This window comes from Castor canadensis, chromosome 17 (genome assembly GCF_047511655.1).
Source record: "Castor canadensis chromosome 17, mCasCan1.hap1v2, whole genome shotgun sequence".
NCBI lineage: Eukaryota > Metazoa > Chordata > Mammalia > Rodentia > Castoridae > Castor > Castor canadensis.
Window position 1 is genome coordinate 69810336 of NC_133402.1, and position 25591 is coordinate 69835926.

The following is a 25591-nucleotide window of genomic DNA, read 5'->3' on the forward strand; positions in this document are numbered from 1 at the left end:
TTCAAACCCCAGTTTAAAAAAAAATAGCTGAAACAGGAGTGTTGTAAAAGGACTGTGGTAGGGACTTCTGTTTGTGAAGAGGGGTGGAGTTTCCACAGTGACAGGAAGTGCTGCGCTCGGTATGTAGGTTTTCAGGAGGGCAGGGCTGTGTCCCTGCCCTAGGCACGAGGTGGAGGGCCTTTCCCTGCCCAGCACCATGGAAGCTGCTGTTTGGGGACCAGATTGCAGAGCCTGTTTGGCTGCTGTTGCAAATATGGCCTGGTCATGAAGAAGTTAACAGGCGGCAGCCCTCATGTACTCCTGACAGTGTTTAATGCCAGGCTCAGGTTAGGACTTGCTAAAGCTGGTCTTGCTCAATGCTCAGAAGGGAAGTAGTGCACCTTCAGTCATGATGAGACGAGCAGCAGCAGCCCACCTGCGACCAGGCTTTGTTTATGTCATGAAAAGGCAGACCAGAGTAGTGTCTTCTGCTGATTGTATAGCAAGACTCAGGCTCCATAAAAGCCCAGGAGAGTTTTTAGCAGTCATTACCTCGCTGCTTCATTGGAAGGTCCTGCTGATAGCAAGGCAGCTCTGTTAGTGATATTGTGTAGCCATCACAAATCCCAAGTGCATTTGAACACAGGGCAGCATCTCTTGTGTGCTCCTGCATACTAGAATATTTGTAGTTCCTCCCTGCTTCCCTCCTCCTCCCTCCCAACTCTCCTTTTTGTTAACTAGTAGCGACTTTTTTCCTTCTGACATTAATTTTGAAGATTTTGAACTGATACACAAGTTGGAAAAATGGTTCAACTAGATTTCACGTAGTTTTACAAATCGCTAACCATTTTTCACAGACACGCCCCCCCCCAACACATATCTTGGCGGATGAGTTTGAAGTTGGAGTCGGCGCAGCAAACGCATAGCCTCAAGCACTTCAGCACAAGCTTCCCCATACAAAGGTATCTCCTGCCTTATCTCAGTACCATCATCAGTCATGACACCAGTGTCCAAACAGCAGCATTTAGAAATGTTTTCTGCGTTAAATTTGACATTGTCTTTTGGAGTTGTTTTTTGCTGTGGAATCTCCCAGTCACCACACCTTGAATTTGGATTTCTGCCGTTAGACCCTTTATTCTTTAGACTGGTCCTTCGACTTTCCCTGTAGTCTTCTTGGCTCAGGAAAGTTAGTTGACTTTGTGTTTGCTGAGTTGTTCCAGCAGAACAGCAAGGTGCTGAGATGGGTAAGTGTTTCTGAGGCAGTTTGGACACATTGGCCTGAGGGCTGCACAGAGCTTGGAGTTTGGAAGTCAAGTAGGAATATCTATAACCTGTTCATGGACATATGTGTGGCTTGCACATCCACCGTCAAGACTGAGAGACAGGAGCTCACAGACATACGTGCCGAACTCACTTTTTCTTGGAGACAGTGGCTGGGTGGCTCTCTCAATGCCTCTTTGAGATCAGGGGCTATAAAATGAATATTCTGGTTTAATCACAAAAATTTGGATGAGAATTCTCATAACCTTTCTGATTTTTCAAATACTTAAAGAGACAGGGGCATTCAAGGAGACCTTGAAGATATTTCTTCCATCTTCCAAAGAATTGGAATTTAGTAAGATTACTGATGAGACTTTCTCAATCCTGAAATGAGCTCTTATTTTCTACTTCTCGCTCTTGGTGGGAGGAATTGGGCAAATGCATCACCAGGGCTTAACACAGCCTTCTGGTGGTTTCTCCAGGGCAGGGGACTTCTCTGTCCTGCCCTCTTGGCTTCTCTGTGTTGGTGTGGATCTGGGGCAGTGTCCCCTCTTCCAGTATTGGAAGGCATAGCATTTTCTCTTATCATTATAATCTCTGATGTGTCCATTTCTTCAAGGAAAATGCTCATAGAAAGGGCCCCAGAGTTCTTTGTAATACACTCAGTTATAAGTGAAGACAGGCAGGGTCTAATTGACACATAGCCCTGGGTGATCTGTCTTAAATACCCATGTCTTTTTCCAGGTAGCCAGAACATGCATCAAGGGTAGCAAAGTCTTCACCAGATCTTACCTTTCATTCTAATTGTGGCTCACATCTAGGACAGTGCATTTGCCATGTGTGTAATTTACAAAGCCTTTGCTACTCCCTGGATGAGATTGCTGTCTTTGGGTCCTGATGCTGAATTATTGTGTTTAATCTGCCCCTTGAAATGATTCGTATCTGTTAGGTCTGCTTTACGTAGAGCTCTTACCCTTTTCTGGCATGAGAACATCATTTGTAATGGTTGATTAAAGGGCAGGAATGTTTTGGAGATTGAATCTGGAGATGCATCTGCATCCAACCTACTGTCTCACAGGTACTCTGTCCTCAGGTGGGCACTTAAGCCATCTCCCAGCTGCGGAAACTTGTTCCTGAGAGGCAGTGTCAGGCTGTAACAGGACTGGCAACTGGGGTCAAGCAGACTCCAGTTGGGAGCCCAATCCCTTTACTCCACAGCCTTCTTACTTTAGATAATGCCGTTAATATACTTGCGCCTGAGTTTTTTCTTCTGGAAAATGAGTGTGGGAATGCCTACCAATGTAAAACTTAGATGACATCATATACGCACGGCAATCCTGTGATGTCTAGAGCTTAGTTGGTATTTCAGGAACAAATACCTATTGGAAGGCTGAGGAACAGGAAGGGAGCAAATGGGGCATCTGTATGCATGATAAGTTGGAATAATTAAGAACTAAAAATATTCCTCAACTCAGAAGTTAAGGTGTGGGCTGTCAGAATGGCTAAAGTGTAGAGCGACTACCTAAAAGTTAAGGTGTATCCTTAATATGTTGGTTGCCTTTAGAAAGCTCCCAGTTTGAATCCTTTAAATACTTTTTATCATCTTCCTTGGTACTTTTCTCTTGTACAAAGGAGGAAATTAGGACCACTATACTGAAATCATGGGAAGAGTAAAGCTGAGTCCAGGAAATACGGGGAGAGCAAGGAGTGGTCTCCCCAGACCCCTAACAGGTTAATTCTTTTAGTTCAGGCATTTCTGGTTTTAAGAAGTTTATAGATAGAAACTCAAGTATAATGTGTATGTGTAAGTTCAGTGCATTAGCTAATATTTTTAAAAAACCTATAAAAGTATTCAGATATACATTACATAAAGCTGCTTCAGATGGATACTACTAAGTAAGACCACATTCAAACATCCAACTTTTGAAGTTTCAAGAGCAAAGACGCACTTTCTATTCCTGTGCCTCAGGATGTTCTGTTAACCAGGCTGTTGACTATGGGGCAACAAAAGTTTACATGGCTGAGGGATAGAAAAAATTTAAAACAACCAGTTTGCCTACTTTAAGTCTTAAATTCAGTTTTGTTTCTCTCTCATAATTCTTACCTTTTTTCCTCTCTCATTACTTCTCACCTTCTGTACCTACCATTTTCTCTTGATGTCCCTCTTTCTCCTTAACTTTCCTCCCCCAAGACTATTTTCCACAAACACTGTACATGGGCATAGGTGGGGGCGGGTGACACAGATGTCTTAAGTGTTGGCACACCCACTTTCTGACCAGGCTGGCTCTGCTGCTGCATGCTACAGTGCTACACCCGGCTGTTTGCTTTCTGCCTTGGCCATCTTTGCTCTTTCGTGTGGTATTTGCTCTGCGCTTCTTAACATAAGGAGGGAGCAGCTCTACCTATACCTATTGTTAGAAATCCTTGGAAAAGCCTGGCAAGTACAACCCCTGTTGCTTCTCTGTGGACTCTTAAAGGGAGTTGTCCTTTTTTGAAAGATAAGCATTAACTTGTACTTCCTTGATTCCCATTCACAAACTGGGACTCCATCCCACTACCTCCTTAAAGCTATTATTGACTTCGTGCTTGTCGAGTCATCACGGTTGACCTCTCGCGATGATTCTGTGCACTTCCACCTTCACTCCCTCTTGTTCCTTCTCACCATTTCCCCTGCTGGGCATTGCTGGGGTGCTAAGACAGCGAGGTGGTACAGACAGTTTAGGAGCTGGTTTTGGATCCACCTGCCTGGATCTCTGTCCAGCTCTGCTGGTTGAGTGATGTGCGCCAAGGGCGAGGGTTTATTTCCCTTGTGCTTCAGTTTTCTTGTTTCTTGTTTTCCATCATCAGGTGATGTGAGTCTAACAGTACCTGCCTCGGAGATGCGCTGAGAACGAGAAAGGCAATGTCCTTGTAAGGTGCCAAGCTAGGTGCCTGGCACACCGCAGGTGCCAGGGTCTTGGGAGGTCCTCGTTAACTTCTGGGCCAGGGTTTACTAGTCAGGGCAACCCACACATGAAATGCCTTGTTTTTGTGGAGTCAGGAAGTATGGGGGTGGCTACAGAAGACTTAAAAATCTCAGGCCAGAAGTACTATTTTCTACGGGACGGAGGCAATGCTTTCTCCTGAGGGCCACAGAAGCCTGAGTCTGAGTCAGGTCCCCAGCCCAGCTGCTTGCCAGCCGTGTGACTAACTCCATGTAGGACTCATCTTTCTGCTTCTCGGCCTCTTTACCTCTAGCACTTTATAGCCTCCTGGGAGTATTAGTGAGATAGTGTGTCCAGTGTGCTTTGCATTTCTGCCTGGTATCAGCACTGCTGCATCTGTCTCTGCTGCAGCCAGTTACACCACTACCGTTGTCACCAGCCAGCAGCCCCAGTCCCTCTGTGCCCTGCTGTTAACCAATCTAGCTCTTGGACATTCATATCCAAACATATCCAAGACTGCTGTGCACCATTAGTCTTTGGTTTTTTGAGACAGGATCTCATTATGTAGCCCAGGCTGTCCTAGAACTCATGATCCTTCTGTGTTAGCCTTCTGAGTGCTGGGATTATAGGAGTGAACTGTCACACCTGGCTTGTGACTCAGTCTTGATGGCATTGGGAACCCTAAGGAACATTCAGTGTTGTGCATTTTGCTGTTGTTTGTTTTTTGGCAATACTAGGGCTTGAACTCAGGGCTTTGTACTTACTAGGCAGGCATTCTACCCCTCGAGCCATGCCTCCATACCTTTTTTGTTCTGGTTATTTTGGAGATAGGTTGTCACTTTTTGCCCAGGTTGGCCTGGGCTGTCATTTTCCTGTTTTACACTTCCTGCCATAGCTGTGATGGCAGGCATGTACCACCATGCCCAACTTTTTTCTGTTGATGTAAGGTCTTTTGAACTTTTTTGCCTAGGTTGAGCTGGAACCATCATCCTGATCTCAGCCTCCTTTGTAGCTGGGTTGACAGGTGTGTGACACTGCACCCAGCTATTGGTGGAGATAGGGTCTTGCTAGCCTTTTGCCTGTACTGGCCTCAAATTGTGATCCTCCCAATCTCTGCCTCCCAAGTAGCTAGGATTATAGGCAGGAGATTAAAAGCACCAGGTATAGGTTGCAGTACCAAATGCAGATTGATAATTAACAAAGCTGACCTAGAGGTAGCTACTTAGAACTCAATGTCAGTGTCTTTGTGCAGTGTGCTCTGTAGAGGGTTTACTGAAGCCTCTAGCAGTAGTGATGATTTCATTATTTTGAAAGTAAAAATCAGATATCAAGAGTACTTTTTAAATAAGATGATACAATTACAAATTCACACACTCAAGACAATAGTGGAGCTAAAGCATGTTGTCAGAAATTTAAAATTGAAATGTTGCTGGACATAGCCCCTAGCTGCACAGGCATTGTTTAGTGACCCTGCTTCTGTCATAGTCATCCACTAGTGAACACAACAACCCCCCCTTGCCCCCCCGCCGCAGTGTGCACACTAAGAGAGCCACCAGAGAGAGCTACAGCTTTCGTTGCAAGAAGTTGCTGAGAATTAGTACATAAAAGTAAGATCCATTTGATTTTGTTGAATGTTTATTGATTGTACAGTGAGACATATGGATAGGTTATTTAAAGAGAAGGTGCTTATTTGAGCCAGTGATTACAGCATGATGTAAAGATAGCAGTTGAGGTGTGAGACTGTACCGAGGAGGGAAGATCGGGTTCGAGGTGGCCAGGTGGGATTCCATGCAATAGTGATGGCAACTTAGGATGTCTCAGAGAAGTAGGAGTTTTTCCTGATGAGTCAGAGGGAGGTTTACATGAACCGTGGCACTGAGGCAAAAGCCTGGCATGTTCTGACAGTTGCAAGTGTATTTAAGGCACAAAAGAGCAGCAAGTGGATGATTCCACACAGGTAGGTGAGCGCTAGGGTCTCTGGGTTTTTGAGGCCATGGGGGAAGTCCTGGGCTTCACCTTGGAGCAGCAGTGTTGGAGCCAGGAGCACATTTACAGACCATAGTACCTCTTTTGTGTTTCTTTCTAGAAAACACAAGTTAGCATCCGTGTTTCCAGAAAATCATATTTCAGGTTTTTTTTTTTTAAACCCACAAAAGAATCTGGGAAGAAATTTGGGGGGTAAAAAGGCTAAGTGGACTTTAAAAAGTCTCCCAGTGTGAGTATTACTGATCGTGGGTTGGCAGTTACATCACTCATATGTACCGAGAAGAACACCTTCTGTAGTCTGTGGTGACTACTTTGAAAGATACCACGAAAATATGACGTCTGTCTATCAAGAATCTTAACCATCTTTGGGAGATGTGGTCAGGAATGACAGATGACAAGTAAAGGGAAGTCTGCAACAAGGGCCCAACCATACACCCAGATCGTGGCTGGAAAAGCAGGGGTATAGACACTGGCTGAGTGACACTGCATTCCCCCTCCCGAATTGTACATACTTAGTAGTGTTGCTTGTGCCTCTTGTGGTGTCCTGTTGGAAAGTAGAAGACGCCTTTGTCACAGCAAGGAGAAAGCCCCCCCCCCAAGACTTCAGAGGTCTTTTTGACCCACTGTGGGTCCTTAGACTCTTCCTCCTGGTACCCCTCCTAGCCTGTCTTGGACTTCGGAAGTTTAGGTTTTGTCCATTTGTTTATGGCTGCAAGTGTCAATATTTTTGGGGGGTTGCCTATAAAAGCATGTGTGTATGAAATGTGCGCGTGAAGGAGATGATAGAGGGAAGACTTTAGCCATGTATATTTCCCTTACTCTTCTCCACTGTTAGGTGAATGCTAGTGAAAAGAGATTTCTAGAGATGACCTCTAGTGGCCGTCTGCTTTCTGTTGTATTCTTGTAAATGTTAGTTTATTCTGCTTATACATAAATCTGTGTGGTTGGATTTATATAATCTTTTCTGTGAAACTTGGTTTTAAAATTGAAAAAAAAATCTTTTCTGTGCACTAAGATTATAAAATGTAAGAAAGCACTTGTTCCTCTCTTTTTTCTTTTACTGCTTAAATTTGATTTCCACATACATTTTATCACTAAGTAGAAGCTAGCCATGTGTCTAGTTTCAGCCTAGGGTGAAGTTGTCTGTTTGACTACTCTGATGCTCTTGGCTTGATGCTGGGGTCCTTCTCCCTCTCATGCATGGTAGCCTTTCTGTGAATTTTTTGCATAAGAAGATGTAGATTAAGGGATCTAAGCAGATGTTAGTTGCTGCTAAGAAGAGAGTTGTTTCTTTAGTGATGAACAGCTGGTTTTCCAGCTTACAGTTGGTCTTATTGTGGGTCTGACTGTGAGTGTATGGAACCCGGGCAAAATGAAATGGGGCAAAACACACGAAGAAGACGGCCACGACAACAAACACTTTCCCCTCCAACCTTTTGTGGCTTTTGTGGTCCTTACTCCTGAACTTTTTATAAGAGCTGTATACTTTCCTTGCAATCACCACATAAAAAAGGAGCATTAGGACAAAAACAGTCCAGAAAATGAACTGGCTTATGTAATTTACCACTCGGTGCCATTTCAGCCCCAGAGGGCCCTTTAAGGACGCACACTTTCTCACGGACACCGGCGTTGCTTCCCTGTTGTTCAAGATCATGTTTGGCAGGGAGATGAGGAACAAGACGAGCCAGACGAGGATGGAAACCATTTTTGCAAAAGCAGGTTTTTTCACAAAGCTTTTCCCAAAAGGTCTGATGATCTTGAGGAATCTGTCAAAGGCTATGAGGCCCAGCAGCACCATGCCTACGTACATGGTCTCATAAAAGACCACAGAAGAGAAGCGACACACAAAGGCTCTGAGTTGCCAGGGTCCGAGGTGTGAATCGGAGAGGATTTTGAAGGGAAGCATGAGTGTCATTATCAAGTCGGCCACCAGAGTGTTTTTGAGGTAGATGATGAAGGTGGAGGAGCTGGGAACATGAAGGAATGCCCATAGGGCCACAGCATTCAGCAGGAAGCCAGTCAGGAAGACTGCGGTGTAGAGCACGGGGAACACCAGCTGCGTTATCCGCGTGTCTCTGGGGCACCGCTCAGACCCATTGAAGCCCTGCATCACCCTGGCGTTGTTTCTAGATCAGCTGTGATAAACATGTATGCAAATACTGTTAAATACATGTGTGATCATACATACACATACATATATAGTGAGAGAAGGAACAAGATTGCATCAGTGGATCTGTCTGAGGGGACAACAGGAGGGGAGAGGGAAAGAAAACATTAGAGAAGGAAAAATACTGAATCAGCCCATCTGTACATGAGCATAGTATAACATAGTGCACTGCAAGCTGTTGAATATTAGGGGAGCGTGGCGATGGAGAGTGAGTAAAGTAATGGGAGCACAAATTTGGTTAAAGCAGATATATACAGGCCTGAAGTGCCAAGGTGAAACCCTCTTGGACTACCAACGTACACTTAAAACAATGAAGAGCAGGAGGAAGACAGGTCTTTTCTGTGGGTGGGCACCAGTGGGAGGAGGGTGGACATAAAGAAAGGGTGAATATGGTGGATGTATTTTGAATTCATGTATGAGAATAGAAGACTGAAGCCTGTTGAAATTGTTCTAAGAATTAGGGCAGATGAGGGAGGAGGGAAAACGATGGAAGGGGTGAACCTAAGATATATGGTAAGCACATATGTAAATATGACAGTGTACCCCTGTACAACTATTACATGCTAATGAAAAAAATCACCTTGAGTATCATAGCACACTAAAATCTGCATTTATTCAATACACTCGGTGCATTTGTTGAGAAAGGCACACATTTCTGGCTAGAATTTTTAAAGCATATAATACATTTTTGGTACTTCCAACAGTACCGTTGACTTTACATCCTTGTTAAACTCACATATCAGGCTTCACCTTATTCATAAGTGCCACTTTTAACATGGAAGCAAAACAAAACCCCATTTAAGAGATAATGAAGAATGTTGTACATTGTGTAATTTCTTACACTCTAAGCTATGGTTTGTTGAATATTAAGCTTAAAGCACTTTTTCTCCCCCTAGCTATACTCCACTGTTTTTCTTTCTTTCTTTCTTTCTTTCTTTTGGTGGGACTGGGGTTTGACTCAGGACTTTATGCCACACACATGAGCCACACCTCCAGTCCATTTTCCTGTGTTTTTGGAGATGGGGTTTTGTAAACTCTTTGCCCAAGCTGTCCTCAAAGCCTGATCCTCCCAATCTCAACCTCCCAAGTAGCAAAGATTACAGGCTTGACTCACCGGTTCCCATCTACTATTCCACCTTTTTATACACGAGCACATTCATAAGAAAATTGAAATTCACCTTTGTTTTGGAGGATCTCAGTTCTGTGTCTTCTGAATGTGGCTGTCTTCGCTCAGCCCGCAAAGAGCTCGTGAAGCAAATGTTGTGCTTTCTTATTCTGCATTTCCTTCCTCTTTCTCACTGTGTACTTCTGTTGCCTATCAGAACCTCTTCACATTCAGTCCTTTAGGGGACCTGTTAATACATTCTTTTAGTTCAGACTCATCAACTGGTAATCTGTGCCACAAGTAAGTGAAGTTTGTTGCAGTTAATTTTACATTTTCTCATAACTGTGTTGAATTTTATCTTCTCAATGTATTTGTTAACCGAGTTTTTTCAGTGTTTTTTGCATGTAATAATAGGAGGTAGAAAGATGAAGACAGTAGTCCCCAACTACACCACAGTGGGCAAGTCAGACTTGATCTTCCGTCAGATTAAATCATATGTTCTGTCCTCATAGATGGGCTTTTCTAGTAATTTGAGTTCAGAAGGATGTGGAATTTATTTCTGTACACACCTGCCTTAGTCTTGATTCCTGAGTCAGTTTTGTAAGAGGCAGAGACTCTCAGCTCTAAAGTTTGGGTTAGAATTCAGATCCATAGTCATTTGATATTAGACTGTAGGCTCGTGATTTAAAACCTGTGTGTGTTGGTCTTCTCATTGGTGGAATGAGCTGAGAAGTAGGATCTCGATCTCCCTCCTACCATTGAAAGGCTGAACAGATTGCCTGGAGCCATGCACTAAAGGCACCGAAACCATTAGCACTGTTTCACTTCTGGATGCAGCCCTGGGTCTCAAGTCTGTGAAGTTTTCCCTTTAAGTCTCTGAGAGCATAGGGAAAGTTGTTGTGAGAGTGGAGTGCCCTGTAGACAGGTAAAGGGGAAGAGGAAACTCGGGGATGTTGCAGCGGATGTGGGATTCTTCTTGGGAGTTTCATTTCACCTTGGTTCGCACAAGTTCTACCATAGAGTTGGCCGAGACCGCAGAGAAGTTTGGATGGTTTGGCCTGGATTCTGAGAATAGACGTTCCATCCCTCTCTCGGCATTTTAAAATACAAGACAGTACACTGCCTTAATAATTTGGACTGGCTCTGCCTAGTGTGTGGCACAGTTTGAAAAGTTTCTGTCTGCCTCAAACCTAGTAATCCTTGGGAATACAGATTCAAGCGTTCACTAATGGAATGGAACATAATTTGAAAACATCTTTTTGTTTGCTTTAGCAGAGAATAAAAACTAAGCAAACATTTTTATTTTTTAAAGTAGAAAGTTTTGGCCTATATAATGAATTATGAATATTCCTGTAGTCCCAAGTCCATTTTCTAGATGAAAGTTTGGAATAGTTTCACTTTAAGCAAGGGAATTTCTGTACAGTATAATTTCATAATATGGAAACAGGAAATCACATTTTAGTTGAATTTCAAAATGCCAGAGTGTGGGAAACTTTGAAAAGAGGAACTGATTAGTGGTGCCCATTTCGAGAGCCACAGAAGTGCATTCCTTTACGTGTGCTTGGCCTTGGTGAGTACTCCCACCCCAACAGGGCCATGTCCAGCAGGAGTCTTTGCCCTGGGCATCTCTGAGAAGCCTCAGAGTCCTGCCTCCAAGCCCAGAACCTTCTCCACCTCCTGCTTCGCTCCTGGCTTTGAGCAAGTTACTTGTCCTCTCCTTGACATGGCTGCCTTCCATTTACAGTGAAAACAAATAATATCTGCCTCATAGGGTAAAGAGAATAAAATGAGTGAAAATTCACCAAACATTCAGAATAATACCTCATGTGATAAGTATTGTGAGATTCTTGTTAAGTAAAACTAAAGAGATTGGAGTACCCCACACACTGGTGGGAATAGCTCAGGAAAGACGGAGGGAAGACTCAAGGTGCAACAAAAGGTCCAAGAAATGAAGAGCCTGACCAATGGAATAAGCTAAAGATGTGAAATCCTATTGCACTTGAAGGAAATTTGGTTAAAGTCATAAAAGTCACGCTGGCTACACTGTTGTAAGCAATCATTGCCTTAATCCTTGCAACAGTCCTCAGAGAGCTGTCCTGTTCAGAGATGAGAAAACAGAAACACAGACGTTAAGCAGTTGTCCCAAGGTCTCTGTGAGCCAGGAAGGCCGGATCCAGAGGAACCAGCTTTACTTTCGGCCTCCTGGGAGCCATCATTCCCCATACCATGGAGTTCTTAGCAGGGAGTTGCCAGTGGTGCATGAGAAAGAATCATGTGCTACGGAGTTTAATGGATGTGTAAAACTTTCTGCCACCAAGTCATCTGTGAGGTTGAAAACATAAATTGTCAAAGCATTGTGATGAGGTCAAATGACACACAGCAGCAGGAGGTCACAGAAGTAGGCAGCCACGTGGGAATGATGGTTGCTTTCCCTTCCATCTCCTTTGGGTTGTCTCCATGGGCTCAGGTGACAGTGAAAGAGTTCCTGTTGCCGTGAGTGCCCAGTGTCAATAACATCTGACAGTTGAATTTGCTTTCATTTGGGATGAAAGTTGAAGTGAGAGCTTCTGTGTTCCTAGAAGAGACTTTTAATTCCCACCAAAGTGTGCCATGGTACTTTCCTCAGGTTATGTGAAATTGTTTAAAAAATCCCATACTGGGGTAACCAGAAGTGATAATAAGCTAAAACAAGCTACATAAGTAAATGTCATCATCTGTTTTTATAAATGAAATCACTATTCAAATATCTCTACACTAGAAAGAGACAATAAAGATTGTCTGTAAGGAATGCTGTGGGTCACATCTGCATTCCCAGCTACTTGAGAGGCAGAGATAGGAGGATTGTGGTTTGAGGCCAGCTTAAACAAACAAACAAACAAAAAAACCATGATCACAAATCTCAAAAAATAAGCCAGGTGTGTGTGTGTGGGGGGGGTGGTACACACCTGTAATCCCAGATACACTGGAGGCACAGGTAGGAGAATCACGATCTGAGATCAGCCCCAGACAAAAGTGAGACCCTATCAGAAAAATAATTAAGTCTACAAGGGCTGCAGCATGGCTCAAGTGGTAGAGCGCTCTCCTAGCAAGCATGACACCCTGAGTTCAAACCCAGTCCCGCCCCTCAAAAGAGACAGACAGTACATTCACAGTATTATTTGAAGCACTTAATATTTAGTTCTCAATTTTTTTCTATAAAAGGAAAGATGCTTTATTGATCAAATGCAGTGTGTGTGTGAGGAGGAAATGAAAATGCAATAGCAATGCATGTGCATCCTTGTACTTCTGCATTTACTTGCACACTGGATCCTTGTACGTACAGGCTAATCTAGTTTTAGAAAGAATACATGTCTGTCATAAGTCTAGTTACATCATGTCATGGATTCCTTGTGCACACAAACCTAACACAGTGAAGGGGCTTCTATGAGCATTCCCTTCATTCCCTTTCCCGGTGAAAACAGTGCTTCAGAGCACGTAGGCTAATACCCTAGCATTTGTTTCCATGTCTGTGTGGCACTTTTCCTAGAAGTATCAGAATGTCGGATGTTACTTTCAAAGGGATTTCTAGGAAAAGTGTACCAACTTAAGTCTATTAAGGGTAATTTTCTAATACCATCATTAAAATATTTCAAGTCAACTGGAAACTACTGGTGAAACTACTGTCTTTGAATAAAGAAACCCCAAAGTGTGGTTCAGTTTGATGTGAATTTTCATGTTTTATGTACAAGCCTATAAAACATTCTTAATTCCAAATGCAGTTCTTTTATAAAAGCACTGTGATGCCACTCGCATTTGTTTTTCCCGTCTCTGGTGGTAAAGTGTGCATTAGTACAGTGCAGAAGGCACTGCTCAGGCAGTCTCTGTCCACCCTGCCACCTCCTTGCCCCAAATCAGACTTGCCTGGCCCTGCAAGCAAGGTGTGAGTTTTACTCCACTCTCCACCCTGACTCAGATGGGTTGAGGGGAGTACCCTTCATTGGTCTTCTGTGCGAAGGAAGGAGGTCTGATGAATCTAGTTGCTGTCTTGATTTTCTCCCAGTGTCTGGGATTCTTACAGAACACGCAGATGTGCACATCTGACGTTAGAGGGAACCTGAGCGGCAGATGTGACTGCAGCTGTTTGTTGGCAGGAGGAGGACCAGGCACAAGTGGAATGCAGTCTGTGCATCTCCTCCATGTCCAGTGCCAGAGAAGGATGAGAGGATGGGCATCCACCTGAGCGCACACACACACACACAGGTTTACACGAAGCTTACCCAGGCGGAAGGTGGTGGGTGAGGATGATACGCTGAAGTCCAGCAAGCTTCTCTATGTTACAGCCTGTCTTTTGATTTCTTCTGACATTATGTTTAGATATTGGTGTCTGTGCCATCTTTTGTTTGAAAGCCGTCTCTGAGGATCTTAAGTAATTGAAGTAAGTGATGTGACCTTGCACATGCTCTATGTTTTTTGTATTAAAATACCAAATATTACCCTAATCTGTGCATTACTCATTGTACATATTGAACTGTCCCAGCATATCCTAGGAATATATACCTTTACAACATCCCAGTTAAGAATTAAAATACATTTAAAATATCAAATATAACTCATGTGAAATCAAACTACAGGTCTGCCCTGTTTTATCATTTGCATGAAAGCCTAATGAGGTGACCTGTCGTCTTCAGAATGACTTCACACAGTAACATGTTATAGAACAGTATTGACTGCCATTCTTTCTTACATGAGTTTGATACTTGAGGTAGTCATATGGTGAGCCATGGAATCTGGTGTCTTTGAATAAAGAAATTCCAACAAAGTGATACAGAATAAATGTAAAAACTTTTTATTATACATACAAACAGTGACTCCAGACAGTTCATTCGCTTTCCTCTTAGTTGCCATGCTGTGCGACTTTGTGGTCATACATTTAATTCACCTTTCTTACTAGGGGGAACTGTTTGTTAACTCAGGTAGCAGATATTTTCAGAAGCTGGTTAATGAAGGTAAGTGTCAATGACAGTATTGCATCCATTGAGGTTGTCAAAATGTTAGTGAAACTGCCTTTTCTAGTATTAAGGAAGTATTAATAGCTTTTAGCATTAGGATGTCATAAGGCAACTCCTTACTTTAACAATTTAACTCACTATTTCTGCTCTTTATAAATTTCTATCGTTTTAATGATATCTGTGAGGTTTTTGCTAATAATAGAAAATTATTGCTTGGTGTATCCCAAGAATAATATCCCACTTAAACGTTTATGAATATCACAATTGGTCAGGGCTTGGTTAGGCAACTAGAATGTATGTATATCTTAGTATTGTTTGTGATCAGAAAATTATATCAGATTGGTCATTCTTTTTCAGCTGATTCTAAAAGACTAAGATTATGATTAATGGTGTCCTTAAAACATTACGGTAGATAGTCCATGGTTGTCCATTTTGCAAACACTCTGAATTGTGAATTCTGTGTAGGTTTGCCTCAGCATAGTGATTGGATGTGGTTTCGTTTTGCCACACACCTGTAAGTTGTTTTTCTGCATTTTAAGATAGCTAGCTTTCTGTACTGGAAAATCATTTTGTAGATGTATCTTACTTGTTTTGAGAGCCTTTGTAATTAACTAGGGTACTTCTTAGGGTTGATATCTTTATAAGTGCTCTCCTTCAGGGGTCCCAGCACCAGCAGATAGCAGCAGGTCCTGGGTCCTTTCTCACATGGCTGTCTCCTCACTCAGGTCCCCACCACCCTGCCCTTTCTTCCTGCTCTCTCGGGATGCAGGTGCTGCAGTGCTGTGGCACTTCAGCAAGCCTATCAAGGAGTTTCTGAAAGACTTGCAGAGGAAGAAGTAGATGAAGGGGTCCAGGCACGCATTCAGGGATGTCAGCCACAGTGTGCTCTCTTTCACGTAGAACAGCGTGTTTTCGGCAGTGCAGTCAAAGACATCCCGGGTCTGGCTCAGGGTGTAGGGGATTCGGGCAAAATGAAAAGGAACAAAGCAAGTAAAGAACACGGCGATGATGATAAAAACTTTGACATTCACCTTTTTGCTGGGGACTTTCCCTACACCCCTTGTTCTTACATAGGACTTATAGAGTTCTTTTGCAATGAGGGTGTAACACACAATGACAATTAAAAAATTAATCCAGAAAATGACTTGACAGATGTAGTTGACTATTTCATGCCAGACAAGTCCAAACTCTGACTTGAAGAAAGAACATTTCTTCACGTTCGTGTCTCTTGGTCTCTTGTTGGTGAGAATCATGTTGGGCAGGGAGAGTAAGAACATGAAGGCCCAGATGACCACGGACAGGATCTTAGCCCCCAGGAGACTGCTGGCGTTGGAGATTTTAAATGGCCTGGTGGTCTTCTGGTATCGGTCAATAGTTATCAGTCCTAGGAAGGAGATGCTGATATACATTGTGAAATAGAATACCACGGAGGTCACTTGGCACACAAAGGTTCTCAGAGGCCCAGGTGCCAGTTTGGCATCACTGAGAATCTTGAATGGAAAAGTCAGAATCATAAGAAGATCTGAAATGACTGTGTTCTTAAGAAAAATAATGAAGTTGGATTTGCTGCGGATCTGGAAGAAAACTGTCATGGCCAGGCTGTTTGTGACAATGCCAACAAAGAGCAGGACGGTGTAGAGCAGCGGGAAGAGCACCCGCACAATCTGGTCATCCCGCTCGCACTGGCTGCTGTTCCCCGGTGCAGAGGTGACATTGTCAGCGCCGTGCATTTCCTCTGCTGCCTAGACAGGGAAAGGGGGTAGTTTTAGTCCCAGGTTGTTGATTTTGCTGTGGTCTCTGTGTAACTTTTTTGGATACAACCTCCCCTAAAAAGTGACATTCTCATCTTTATTATGGCAGTTAGAGTTAGTAGCACCAGTAGAAAACTGAATCCCATAGTGTATCATCTTAGCAAACGAAATGACCTGAAGCCCATTGTCCCATGCTAGAGATGCGGTGCCTCTCGTTTACTGGATGCCTGCGTCCACAGCACACTCATCTTGGTCCAAGCCCACCTAGGATTACACAGGAGACAAGTATGGTGGTGTGGTAGTCTTCACTGTCCTGTCCCACCCTTATTCCTAGCTTCATTTACTCTAATGTCATCAAAGGGGAAATGATGGGCAATTGTCCATTAGAATTTTAAATTAATAATTGAAATCACTCTTGGGAAATGTGTTAAATAAATGAAATACTGAATCATAGAAAAATAGTAGCCAAAACATCTCCCTGTATATTGGAAGGTGTTCCTACCTCTATATTGCTCAGCCATCCACTCAAACATTGGCCTCCCAGAGATTCCTTACTTAGCTCCAAATATTTTTAACCCATGTTTCATTTCCAGTGTTTTCCCTGAACTTGACATTTTATACACATTTTCTTGAGTATCATTCAGTGTAAACGCAAGCTATTACCGCAGTGGCCAAAGGTAAAGAAAAGGAAGGTGACTTTTGAATATGCCATCTGACATCTAAGTCTTGAAACTTGAGAGGAAATTTATGATTTTCTTATTTCATCCAATACAAGTAAAATTGATTCTATGTAAGTATTATTCCTTATATTCAGACAGTCATGCTAAAAGTATAAGGATCTACAAAGTATATGGGAAATTCATTTTTGTCATCCTTTACTTATAGAAAATAAAACAAGTCATCACAGGTATGGCTTACATTTCCAGCCTTACCCTCCGTACTTTCCAAGCCCCTGCATCGTGACACAGGACCCCTGCTTCTAACCTTCTTTGCTGCACTGTCCATCTGGACAACTCTACTTTGTGACTGTTCATTTTGCACAGACAGTAAATTATTTAACAAGTACTTATGACAGTTAGAATTTCAGCTTCCTTCACCAATATTTAAATCTCATTTTTGCACTCCTGCTATAATGAGTAAAATCATTTGTATTTCACACCCATGCTTTGCATGTATTTTAGTGAAGAGGTTAATTAATCACTGTCTCTTGACAGCATTCATGTGACTTGTATTTCAATTTTTACTCCTAAATGCTGTTCTTAAGATTTTCAGTTTTCAGAAAAAGTTGGAAAAAGTTACACATACACATCATTGCATAAATGCATATGTCACATATGACAGGACGTTACCTGGTTGCTGTGGATGCTGAAGGATTTGAATGTCTCCAGGAATAGCAGTTGGTACAGCTTGCAGACTGGCACCTCCTGTTTTCTTCTCAGTGTCTTGGTTTAGCTGCCAAGCCTTTTTGTGAGAGAGAATTGCCAAGTTTTCATCAGTGAAGTCTTGAGTGTTCTAGAGGGAGGCGCAAGGATGGGGGCGGGGGAGAGGAAGAGAGCACTTCACAGTCAGGGGTTATCTTAGCATTGTGGACTAAACACTTTGCAGACACTGACTTTCCATCTGTCTGCCTCCAGGACTTCTGCTTTTATTTCCTAGGAAATGGGACCACGGTGGCTGAGAAGTCATTTTTTCAAAAGCAATTTGAGATTTTGTGGCTTTCTACTGAAATCTGCCCTTGAGTTGATGATTTATGACTTGGAGTTCTTTTGGTTATTTTCCATGCAAATGTTAAGTCTAAGTTGAGGTCAGGCCTTTTGAAGTTGGCTCCTAGAGAAGGTGGCAAGACAGGCTTGCTCTCTCTGGGATGGTTTTCCACCTGAAAACAGTCCTGCTCAATGCTGAATGATGCATTACGTCCAACAAGTAATTACATTAAATCAAAACGGGTGGTGGCCTGGGATGTTAAACCTCTAGCTCTTATTTCTTTCCTGGTTAATATCATTATTTTAAATCTGTGTTTGATTAACTCCTTTGTAGGCAAAACAGTTTCTTCCCATTATAAATGATCAGATTCCAAAATTAGATTAGAAAGAAAAGCAGTTTATTTCCAGGAGAGTTGTATAAAGCACCATTCATGGTTTTCTTGAGTAGATCTTAAACACAAAAGGTTCCGGTTTTGCTGTCTTTTTGCCTAGCGTTGGATTTGGGAGAAATAATATTAAACTAAAAAGTCATCTTTGGGGTCACTATCATAAACCGTTCTTTAACTTTTAAACCAAAAATGTAAAGATTGTGGTAGGAATGAAAGGGAGGGTAAAACGCGTTTCTGCTTTAGCCTTATGCAAACACTGCTGCTTGGGCTCCTGCAGATAAACCACGTTCACCCACAGGCACAGCATCTCCCACTGCACTCCCTGCTGTTAGCAGCAGGCTATTTGTGCCTTCACTACGAGCACACGTTTTGGTTGTTTCTTCTGAGTTTTGAGTCTGTGTCTGTATTTTCCTTTGTTAAACATCTTTCACAATGGTTCTCAAAGTCCAGAACAGCAACTCACTGAAACCTGGAAACCGCCAAGAAACGTGCATTCTTGGGCCCCAGCCTTGATCCCACAAATCAGAGAGACTGCCTTCCCCAGGCCCCCATTTGTGTCTTAATGAGCCTTCCCTGTAATGCTCAGGCCACCCTAAAGTTGAGGACCACTGATTTAAATGGACAGAGTTTTATTGCCATAAATAACCAGCATTTGATTTCTTATACTGTCATGAATTAACTAATGTTATCATCCCAACTACTCTCTGAAGAGAATACTCATTTTATCCCCCTTGTTTGGATGAGGGGAGCTGAGGAGTACAGCAGTCAGGTTCATTGAGACCCCATTCCAATCTGGTTCATTGGCGAGATGGTGCATTCAGTCCAAGAGCAGCAGGTGGGGAGCCTTAAAGAGACAGTTTTCTCCTCTAGGGTCTCCCACAGATCCTTTTCCCTATCCAGCAACCCTATCCTTCAGGAAATGGGCAGTAGACAGAATAACGTTTTGGTGCTTATATCAGGTCATTAATATTACTTACAAACTGGGCAGCTCAAGGATGTTTAAATACCTAGATAAAAGAGTAGAAACATTTCCATAGGTTGACCTGCTTCTCATCTTGTGAAAATTGCTAATGGAAGACTTGTATATTTTCTACTTGTACAAAAAGTTGATGTAAACAAATTTTGCAGGCTATTGAAAACCAATGGCTTTAAAATGTGCCCACACATTTTAAACAGTTACCATGATTTCCCTGAAAATGCTAACAAGAAGAAGCAGATACCAACTTTACAACCCGATATATACAGCGGTTGACTGGCTCTTCTGCTGACTGCTATAAGTTGTCTCTTCACCTCCAGCCCTCACTCAAGCCCTGCTGTCAGGGCCAGTGGACTGTTCCAGCCTCTTCAACTTTTACCTCTTTGCCTCTACGTGGATCTCTGGCTCCACTGATTTTCTTTTTCCCTTGGTATAACATTCTCCCCTTCTTCCTTTCTGTATTAATCTCAGGAAGAGCCCATTGATTGTCTCCTGCCTCCTTTATCAGAACTTGCTCTCCAAGTGTGATTTCCTTTACAGAGACTTCTTTGCAACAAGAGTTGACGCTGATTTTCCAAACCAAAGTTCTCGTTCCCCTCAGGCTGTCCTTCTTTGTGTTCAGCTTCTAGGAAATGAGGGTCACTTCTCTAGCCTTCACCATTTCATCATCAGCTCTTACTTGAAACCCTTCTTTTCTGTCTTCTTCCCCCACAACTCTAGGGAAACCTCTTTTGAAGTTCACACATGGTTTTTTGTAAATAAGCTAGGGCAATCACAACCATGTGGCTTCTAAACTCTGTTAACACAGTCAGTGGCCCCCATCTGTGTATGTCCCCTCACCTGATTTCCGTGACCCCGAGTTATCAGAGCATCTTAGTAGTCTTGAAGCCTATGCATGTCTCACTTGATGACTTCTTTACCCCACCCCCCATCTCTACTCTCTTCACTTTTCTGCCCTAGGAAGCATATGGGGTTTGTGTTCCTCAGGACTTGATATACTGCCTTTATCCATCAAACTAAACGATGCACATGTACCATAGCTTTTCACTTATCAGACCTTTTTATAATGTGCTCTTTCTTTTTCTCTACAACAAATTCTTCAAGTGGGCCCATCTTGAAATCCAGCGAGAAGCACGTTCATTCCCTAGATGTGGACGCCTGGTCCTTTCCTCCTGTAGGTACATCTTAGGTTTTGCTTGTTTGTCTTAATTCCCACTACAAGGTTTAGTTCACCCTGCAAACAGTTTTGCTCAAGCTTTTATTGGTCTCTCACTTCTTCCCTTCAGTTTTCTTTAACTATCAGGTTTAGTTTGCTAAGTAACTAATCTGTCCTTACCTTCATTCCTGCCACATGCCTTTAGTCATGTGTTGGTTCCTTAGTCTGCTTTTTTAGTTTATATTTGGTGTACTCAACAAATACTAAATGCTATCATGGTATTTATTAAGGAAAGTATAAAAATGAATAGAATGGTCATGAGGTCTTTCATGAAATTTGCAGTCTATCAGGAAAGACAGACATTAAACAAATACCTTTTAAAAAAAAAACCTAAATACATAGAAAACAAGTGAGTACATTGTAATAAATGCTCCAGACTCCCCTCCCCCCTTCCTAGTCCTTGTGTGGTACAGCTTTTGGTAATAAACTGGGTGGTGGAATGAGGGGCCTGACGCGGTAAGTCTGTGCTTGTCCAGCGCATCTCAGTAAGTGCCACTGATGCTGTGGGGAGTATTTTGAGTGGCAGGAAGAGCAGTAGCCAAGGAAGGAACTGTGCCTGGTCTCTGGGAATTGTTGACTAGGGCAGTTCATGGGGTTGGGTGTGTGCAGTGGGTGGACTGGGAATTCTGAGCACATCTGCAGTGTGCTCTGACATCCTTTATCTTACAAGGAAGGTTGTGCTACCCCATGTTTGGGGTAGGAGTCTGAGACCCAGGATGCAGTCTCAGCCCCGAGGTGGGGCGACTGTTACTACCATGTCCACCATGGTTGTCCTGTGCTGTTGAGAGAAGCACAGGGGTCTTTCTAGGAAGCCTTCTCTGCTGCACTTTCCCTATTTGGACTTCTCTTTCTGCAGTTAACTGCTTTTATGATTTGAGTCTTGCTTCCTTGTGTTTGCTTAGGGTTTCTAGTGTGTTGTCTTTGATACATACTTCAGAGCTGTTGAATATCTTTGCTCAGTCTTTCTGTCATCCCCCCATGCAGGCGTTGATATTAGTACTATTTGACAGGTGCCTGAGGACTGGCACTACCTGAGTTTTGTACAGTTTTTTCATTGCCACCCTGTTCCCTGCATAGGGTTCATGAGCACACATCCTGCCAGACAAAAAGGAAATATATCTGCAAGGCTCTGATATGGCAACTAAAATCAGACTTTAGCAAACATCCTGGCTTACTCACATGTGTGAAGAAGGTGTTGGGAGCAGTGCCCATGCCCATTTTATCCTGCAGTTAGGAAGGTGTCTTGAAAGTCTGGGGGAGGTTTGCACCCACAGTGCCACATTAGAACAGCTTGTGGGGAGATGTGCTCCAGGGGTGTAACCTCCTTGTCTGTCTCTCTTTTTTTAAAAGATGTAATCGAACACTGAGACATTAAGAATTAGTGGAGGGGAGCCAGGTGCCCGTAGCTCACACCTGTAATCTTAGCTACACAGGACACAGAGATCAGGAGGATCATGGTTTGAAGCCAGCCTGGGGAGATAGTTCACGAGACCCTATCTTGAAAAAACCATCACAAAAAAGAGGGCTAGTGGTGTGACTCAAGGTGTAGGCCCTGAGTTCAAACCTCACTACCCTGCCCCCCCCCCAAAAAAACCCCCAAAAAACAAAAAATGAATTAGTGGAGGGTAGAGCAAGACAAATGAGTGTGGCTTGCAAATACTGTTTCCAGCAGAGCGTAATAAAGAAGCCAGTGTAAGGGAGGTGTGTGCCTGAGAGAAGGGCTGGCATTGTGAAGATGGAGTTGAGCAAAGTGACAGATCCCAGGGCCGCAGATGCAAATGAGCTTTGTGTGGAGCACATGCATGCCATGCTGGAGATTAAATAGTCACTGAGGAAGTGTGGTGCAGCCTGTTTATACTGGGGGAGTCCTTGCCTCTGTTTACTGCCTAGGATAAGACACTGGAAGGAAGGATGAGCATCTGGCAAGGGCAGAGATGTGCAAGGAGTACGGAAAGATGATGCCCGAGGGACAGCTGGAGGTTTTGCTAAGACGATGGGAGGGTGTAGATCTAAGGGAGAAACCAAGATAGGAACCCTGAAAGCTGGGGTTTAGAGCAAGAGCGCATCTTGGACTACTTATCTTTGGCTAAGGCATTGCTTGGCGATATGTTCAGTTTCTGTTATCTGGGACTAAAAAATTTCTTTTCCCGTGTGGGAAACAACAATGCTTGTCCTCCTGGGTATGGGGAGTTGGATGGCCCAGAGGAAAGTGTGATGGTTTCAGTACATGCACTGTCCTGGATGAGACCTACATCCTACCGTTCTATATAAATGACTCACACAGACATGTTGGAAGTAAATAGAATATTTTTTCTAAAGGTATTTGAAGGTCCTAGCAAGATAGTTTCTGAATATGACATATATACTATTTCTTTATATCTAAAAACAACCTTACTAAGAAATAATATTTTCCTTAAGGAAGAAGTATCCCTGAATAGTGTGTCAGATGATGTGAGATCAATGCCAGGTTCAATGTTAGACAATGAAAAGGTTTTCAGTAGCTAGAACTTACTCTGCAGGGTGCACCCACACCAAATGCTTCTATTAAGCCTTCAGTTCAGTTGGCACTGTTTTTTACCTTAGCAAGGTCCAAACAGGAAAAACAGGGCGTTGCCAGTGACAGTTGAGGTGAGCTGCAAGGTGGGGGACACACCACTGCCAGCCAGTGTGGAGATGCTGAGGTGAGTGTGTTTCAGGGGTACGAGGTGTGACCCCCATCTCTGCAAGCCAGTCTCAGAATGCGTTTTCTGTCTTTCAGGACGAGTCTTCAAGTCATGAATGTAACCAGCGCACAATCCTTCTCTACGGAGTTGGCAAGGAGCGCGACAAAGCCAGGCATCAGCTGAAGAAGATCACCAAAGACATCCTGAGGGTCCTCAACAAGAAGAGCACCACGGAGCCTGGGGGTAAGAGCCGGGCGCCGGGGTGCTGCCTTCCCTAACTCAGTCTTTATCACAGTGGTACGGCTCTGTCACCAGTGTTTCCTGTTCCTAATGACTGTCACTTGAAATATGAATAAGCACATTTCACATGCAAGACCCCGTGTCCATTAATAGCAGTCTTTGTAGGACATACCACATTCTACAGGTAGGGAGAGGTCACTTTCACTCCTGTGCTCTCTGCATATGTGACACATTTTCTACCATGATAAGGAAAGAAGTGAGCGAACTACTTGGAAGGTGCTGGGTCTGGAGGAAGCTTTCTCTAGTTGTTCTTCATCATTTTCAGGCTTGTCACTGGCTTTTGCTCTTGTTACTTGGAGAGTCATGACAGTGTGGCTGCTGGTCATTTCTTACATTATTCAGAAGAATAATCACAACAGGTATTGATACCTGCCTATGTCACCAAATAATTTCAAATAAAAAGGAAAACTGGGTCTTTGAAGGTGAATGACTTCTTTGCCTGGAGTTTCCTTGTTCTTTATCCATAGTTTTAATAGTAAAACTGTGCCTTGATATCAGTGTGCAGTTGAAATTTTGTAATTATCCTTTCACATCTGCCCAGTGGCTCCTTTCGAGGTTCATTTCTTTCATTGTACAGTGATATGCGTGCCCCCATTCCATCCCACTTGAGTAACATAAAGGGAATGCCTTGGGATTCCCTGTGCTCCAGCATTCCTCCGCTCATACAGAAACTTCCTCTGTGAGCCGGCCTCCCTTTGTATGTACCTCCCCTTTGGGTCCAGCCTCTGGCCTCTAACAGGAGAAGTTATAAGAGCCTGTCTGTGCTGGATCCTTCCTAGACAAAAATGCAGTTACACATAGTTGAACTGGCTCCGTTTTCCTCTGTCGATAAAGCAGCACACACAGCAAGGCAGGGATGGCAGTGTGCGTTCACTTTGCACATGGTGGTCTGGTGCTTGAGGTCTGAGGTGGTGGTCTTTCAGACTCATTGGGAACGCTGCCCTTTTGTGACTTATGTCACATTCCCTCACACCTCCCCTTGCCAGATAAGGACCTTGTAGTGCTCCTGGCTCCTGAGGTGGCCTGTTGTCAGCAAGCTTGAAAAAGAAAGTACTCTATCTAAGAAAACTGTGCTGTTTTGCTGTTTTCTCTCTCAGAAAAGAGGAAGTAGCCTTGTAGCTAGCTAGCAAAGACTTGGAAGCTGGGGGAGGGAGGAATGCCTTCCATGAGCGATTTCGCGTCCTACAGACATTCTGGCCTGGGAGGCTGCAGGAGCTGGGAAGGGAAGAAAGCATGTGGGGTCTTTTTCTGTCGAGTCTTTGTACCCATCCCTTAAATAGGTACTTCTGGCTTCTGAACTCACAAAGGGATAATCATTATTGTTCCATGTGAGGACATATCTTCACAGGAGTTTTTGTTGTTCCTTCATTTTAGATAGAATTCCTCAGTGAGAAAGAAGTTGACTTATGATGATCTGGTACTTTCAGGCCACACTATGTGTATCAGAGGCCAGCCAGCTGTACTTCAGATAAGGAAAAAGAGCTCATGTCAGCAAGCGCTTATTTTGGGGAACACATAAAAATAAGATTTTGAGGAACCACACATTGACAGTGCTGTCTGACCAAGCAGACCTAGCCTAGGAGACTTTCTAACCTAAAGTGTATATGGCACCTCCAAGCGCCACGACTCCAGTGGACAGACTTCATTGTAGGTTCTCACTGAGTAGCCATCTTGTTTTGGTGCTTGATGGTGTGTCTTTTGAAATTGTTAATGAAGGCCTGGCATAGTGGCTCATGCCTGTAATCACAGGTGCTCAGGGAGGTGGGCATTGGGAAAATGGCAGTTCGAGTCCAGCCTAAGCAAAAGTTACTGAGACCCCCCCCATCTGAATCAGTAAATCAGTTGTGGTGGTATACACCTGTGGTTCCAACTACCCAGGAGGCCTTAGGTACTCTGATCATGGTCTGAGGCCAGCCCTGGGCAAAAACTCAAGCTGTATGTGAAAAATAACTAAAGCAAAAAAGGCCTGGGGCATGATTCAAGTTGTAAAGCACTTGCCTGGCACCCTGAGTTCAACCCCCAGTACTCTTTAAAAAAAAAGGGAAGAAAAAGAAAACATTAATGAAGTTTACCATAGCAGTATCTCAAAGTCAAAGGGTCTGAAGGTTTGAAAACCAAGCAACAGAAGAGCAGTAATGTATATTATGAAAGCAAGTTAAATAGATAAGGAAAATGAAAGTGGAA

General features: G+C 43.3%; 3 protein-coding genes across 18 annotated transcripts in view; 1 reads left to right on the forward strand and 2 right to left on the reverse strand.

The window, feature by feature from the left end:
• Positions 1 to 25591, forward strand: part of Med12l (mediator complex subunit 12L) — a 265230-nt gene that overhangs the window by 173063 nt on the left and 66576 nt on the right. For all 14 annotated transcript variants that reach the window (XM_074059704.1, XM_074059708.1, XM_074059713.1 and 11 more), the window contains one exon: positions 23203 to 23350. In XM_074059704.1, coding sequence (XP_073915805.1) covers positions 23203 to 23350 — 148 coding nt within the window. The remainder of the gene's footprint in view (positions 1 to 23202; positions 23351 to 25591) is intronic.
• P2ry13 (purinergic receptor P2Y13) lies at positions 5781 to 9651 on the reverse strand. The gene is made up of 2 exons (XM_020183833.2): positions 9495 to 9651; positions 5781 to 8284 (listed from the first exon to the last, which is right to left on the reverse strand). Exon 2 carries the CDS (start codon positions 8257 to 8259, stop codon positions 7273 to 7275), a length of 987 nt encoding a protein of 328 aa, XP_020039422.1. The 5' UTR covers positions 8260 to 8284; positions 9495 to 9651; the 3' UTR covers positions 5781 to 7272.
• P2ry12 (purinergic receptor P2Y12) overlaps positions 14224 to 25591 on the reverse strand; it is a 46479-nt gene continuing 35111 nt past the window's right edge. For 2 of the 3 annotated variants that reach the window (XM_074059720.1, XM_074059721.1), the window contains 2 exons: positions 17510 to 17621; positions 14224 to 16151 (listed from right to left, as the gene is read on the reverse strand). In XM_074059720.1, coding sequence (XP_073915821.1) covers positions 15111 to 16139 — 1029 coding nt within the window. In that variant the 5' untranslated portion in view covers positions 16140 to 16151; positions 17510 to 17621 and the 3' untranslated portion in view covers positions 14224 to 15110. The other variant, XR_012443212.1, reaches the window with a different exon arrangement.

What these genes read in the sequence shown, in the direction of transcription:
- P2ry13 (XM_020183833.2), bottom strand. Translation starts at nt 8,259, where the DNA reads ATGCAGGGCTTCAATGGGTCTGAGCGGTGCCCCAGAGACACGCGGATA.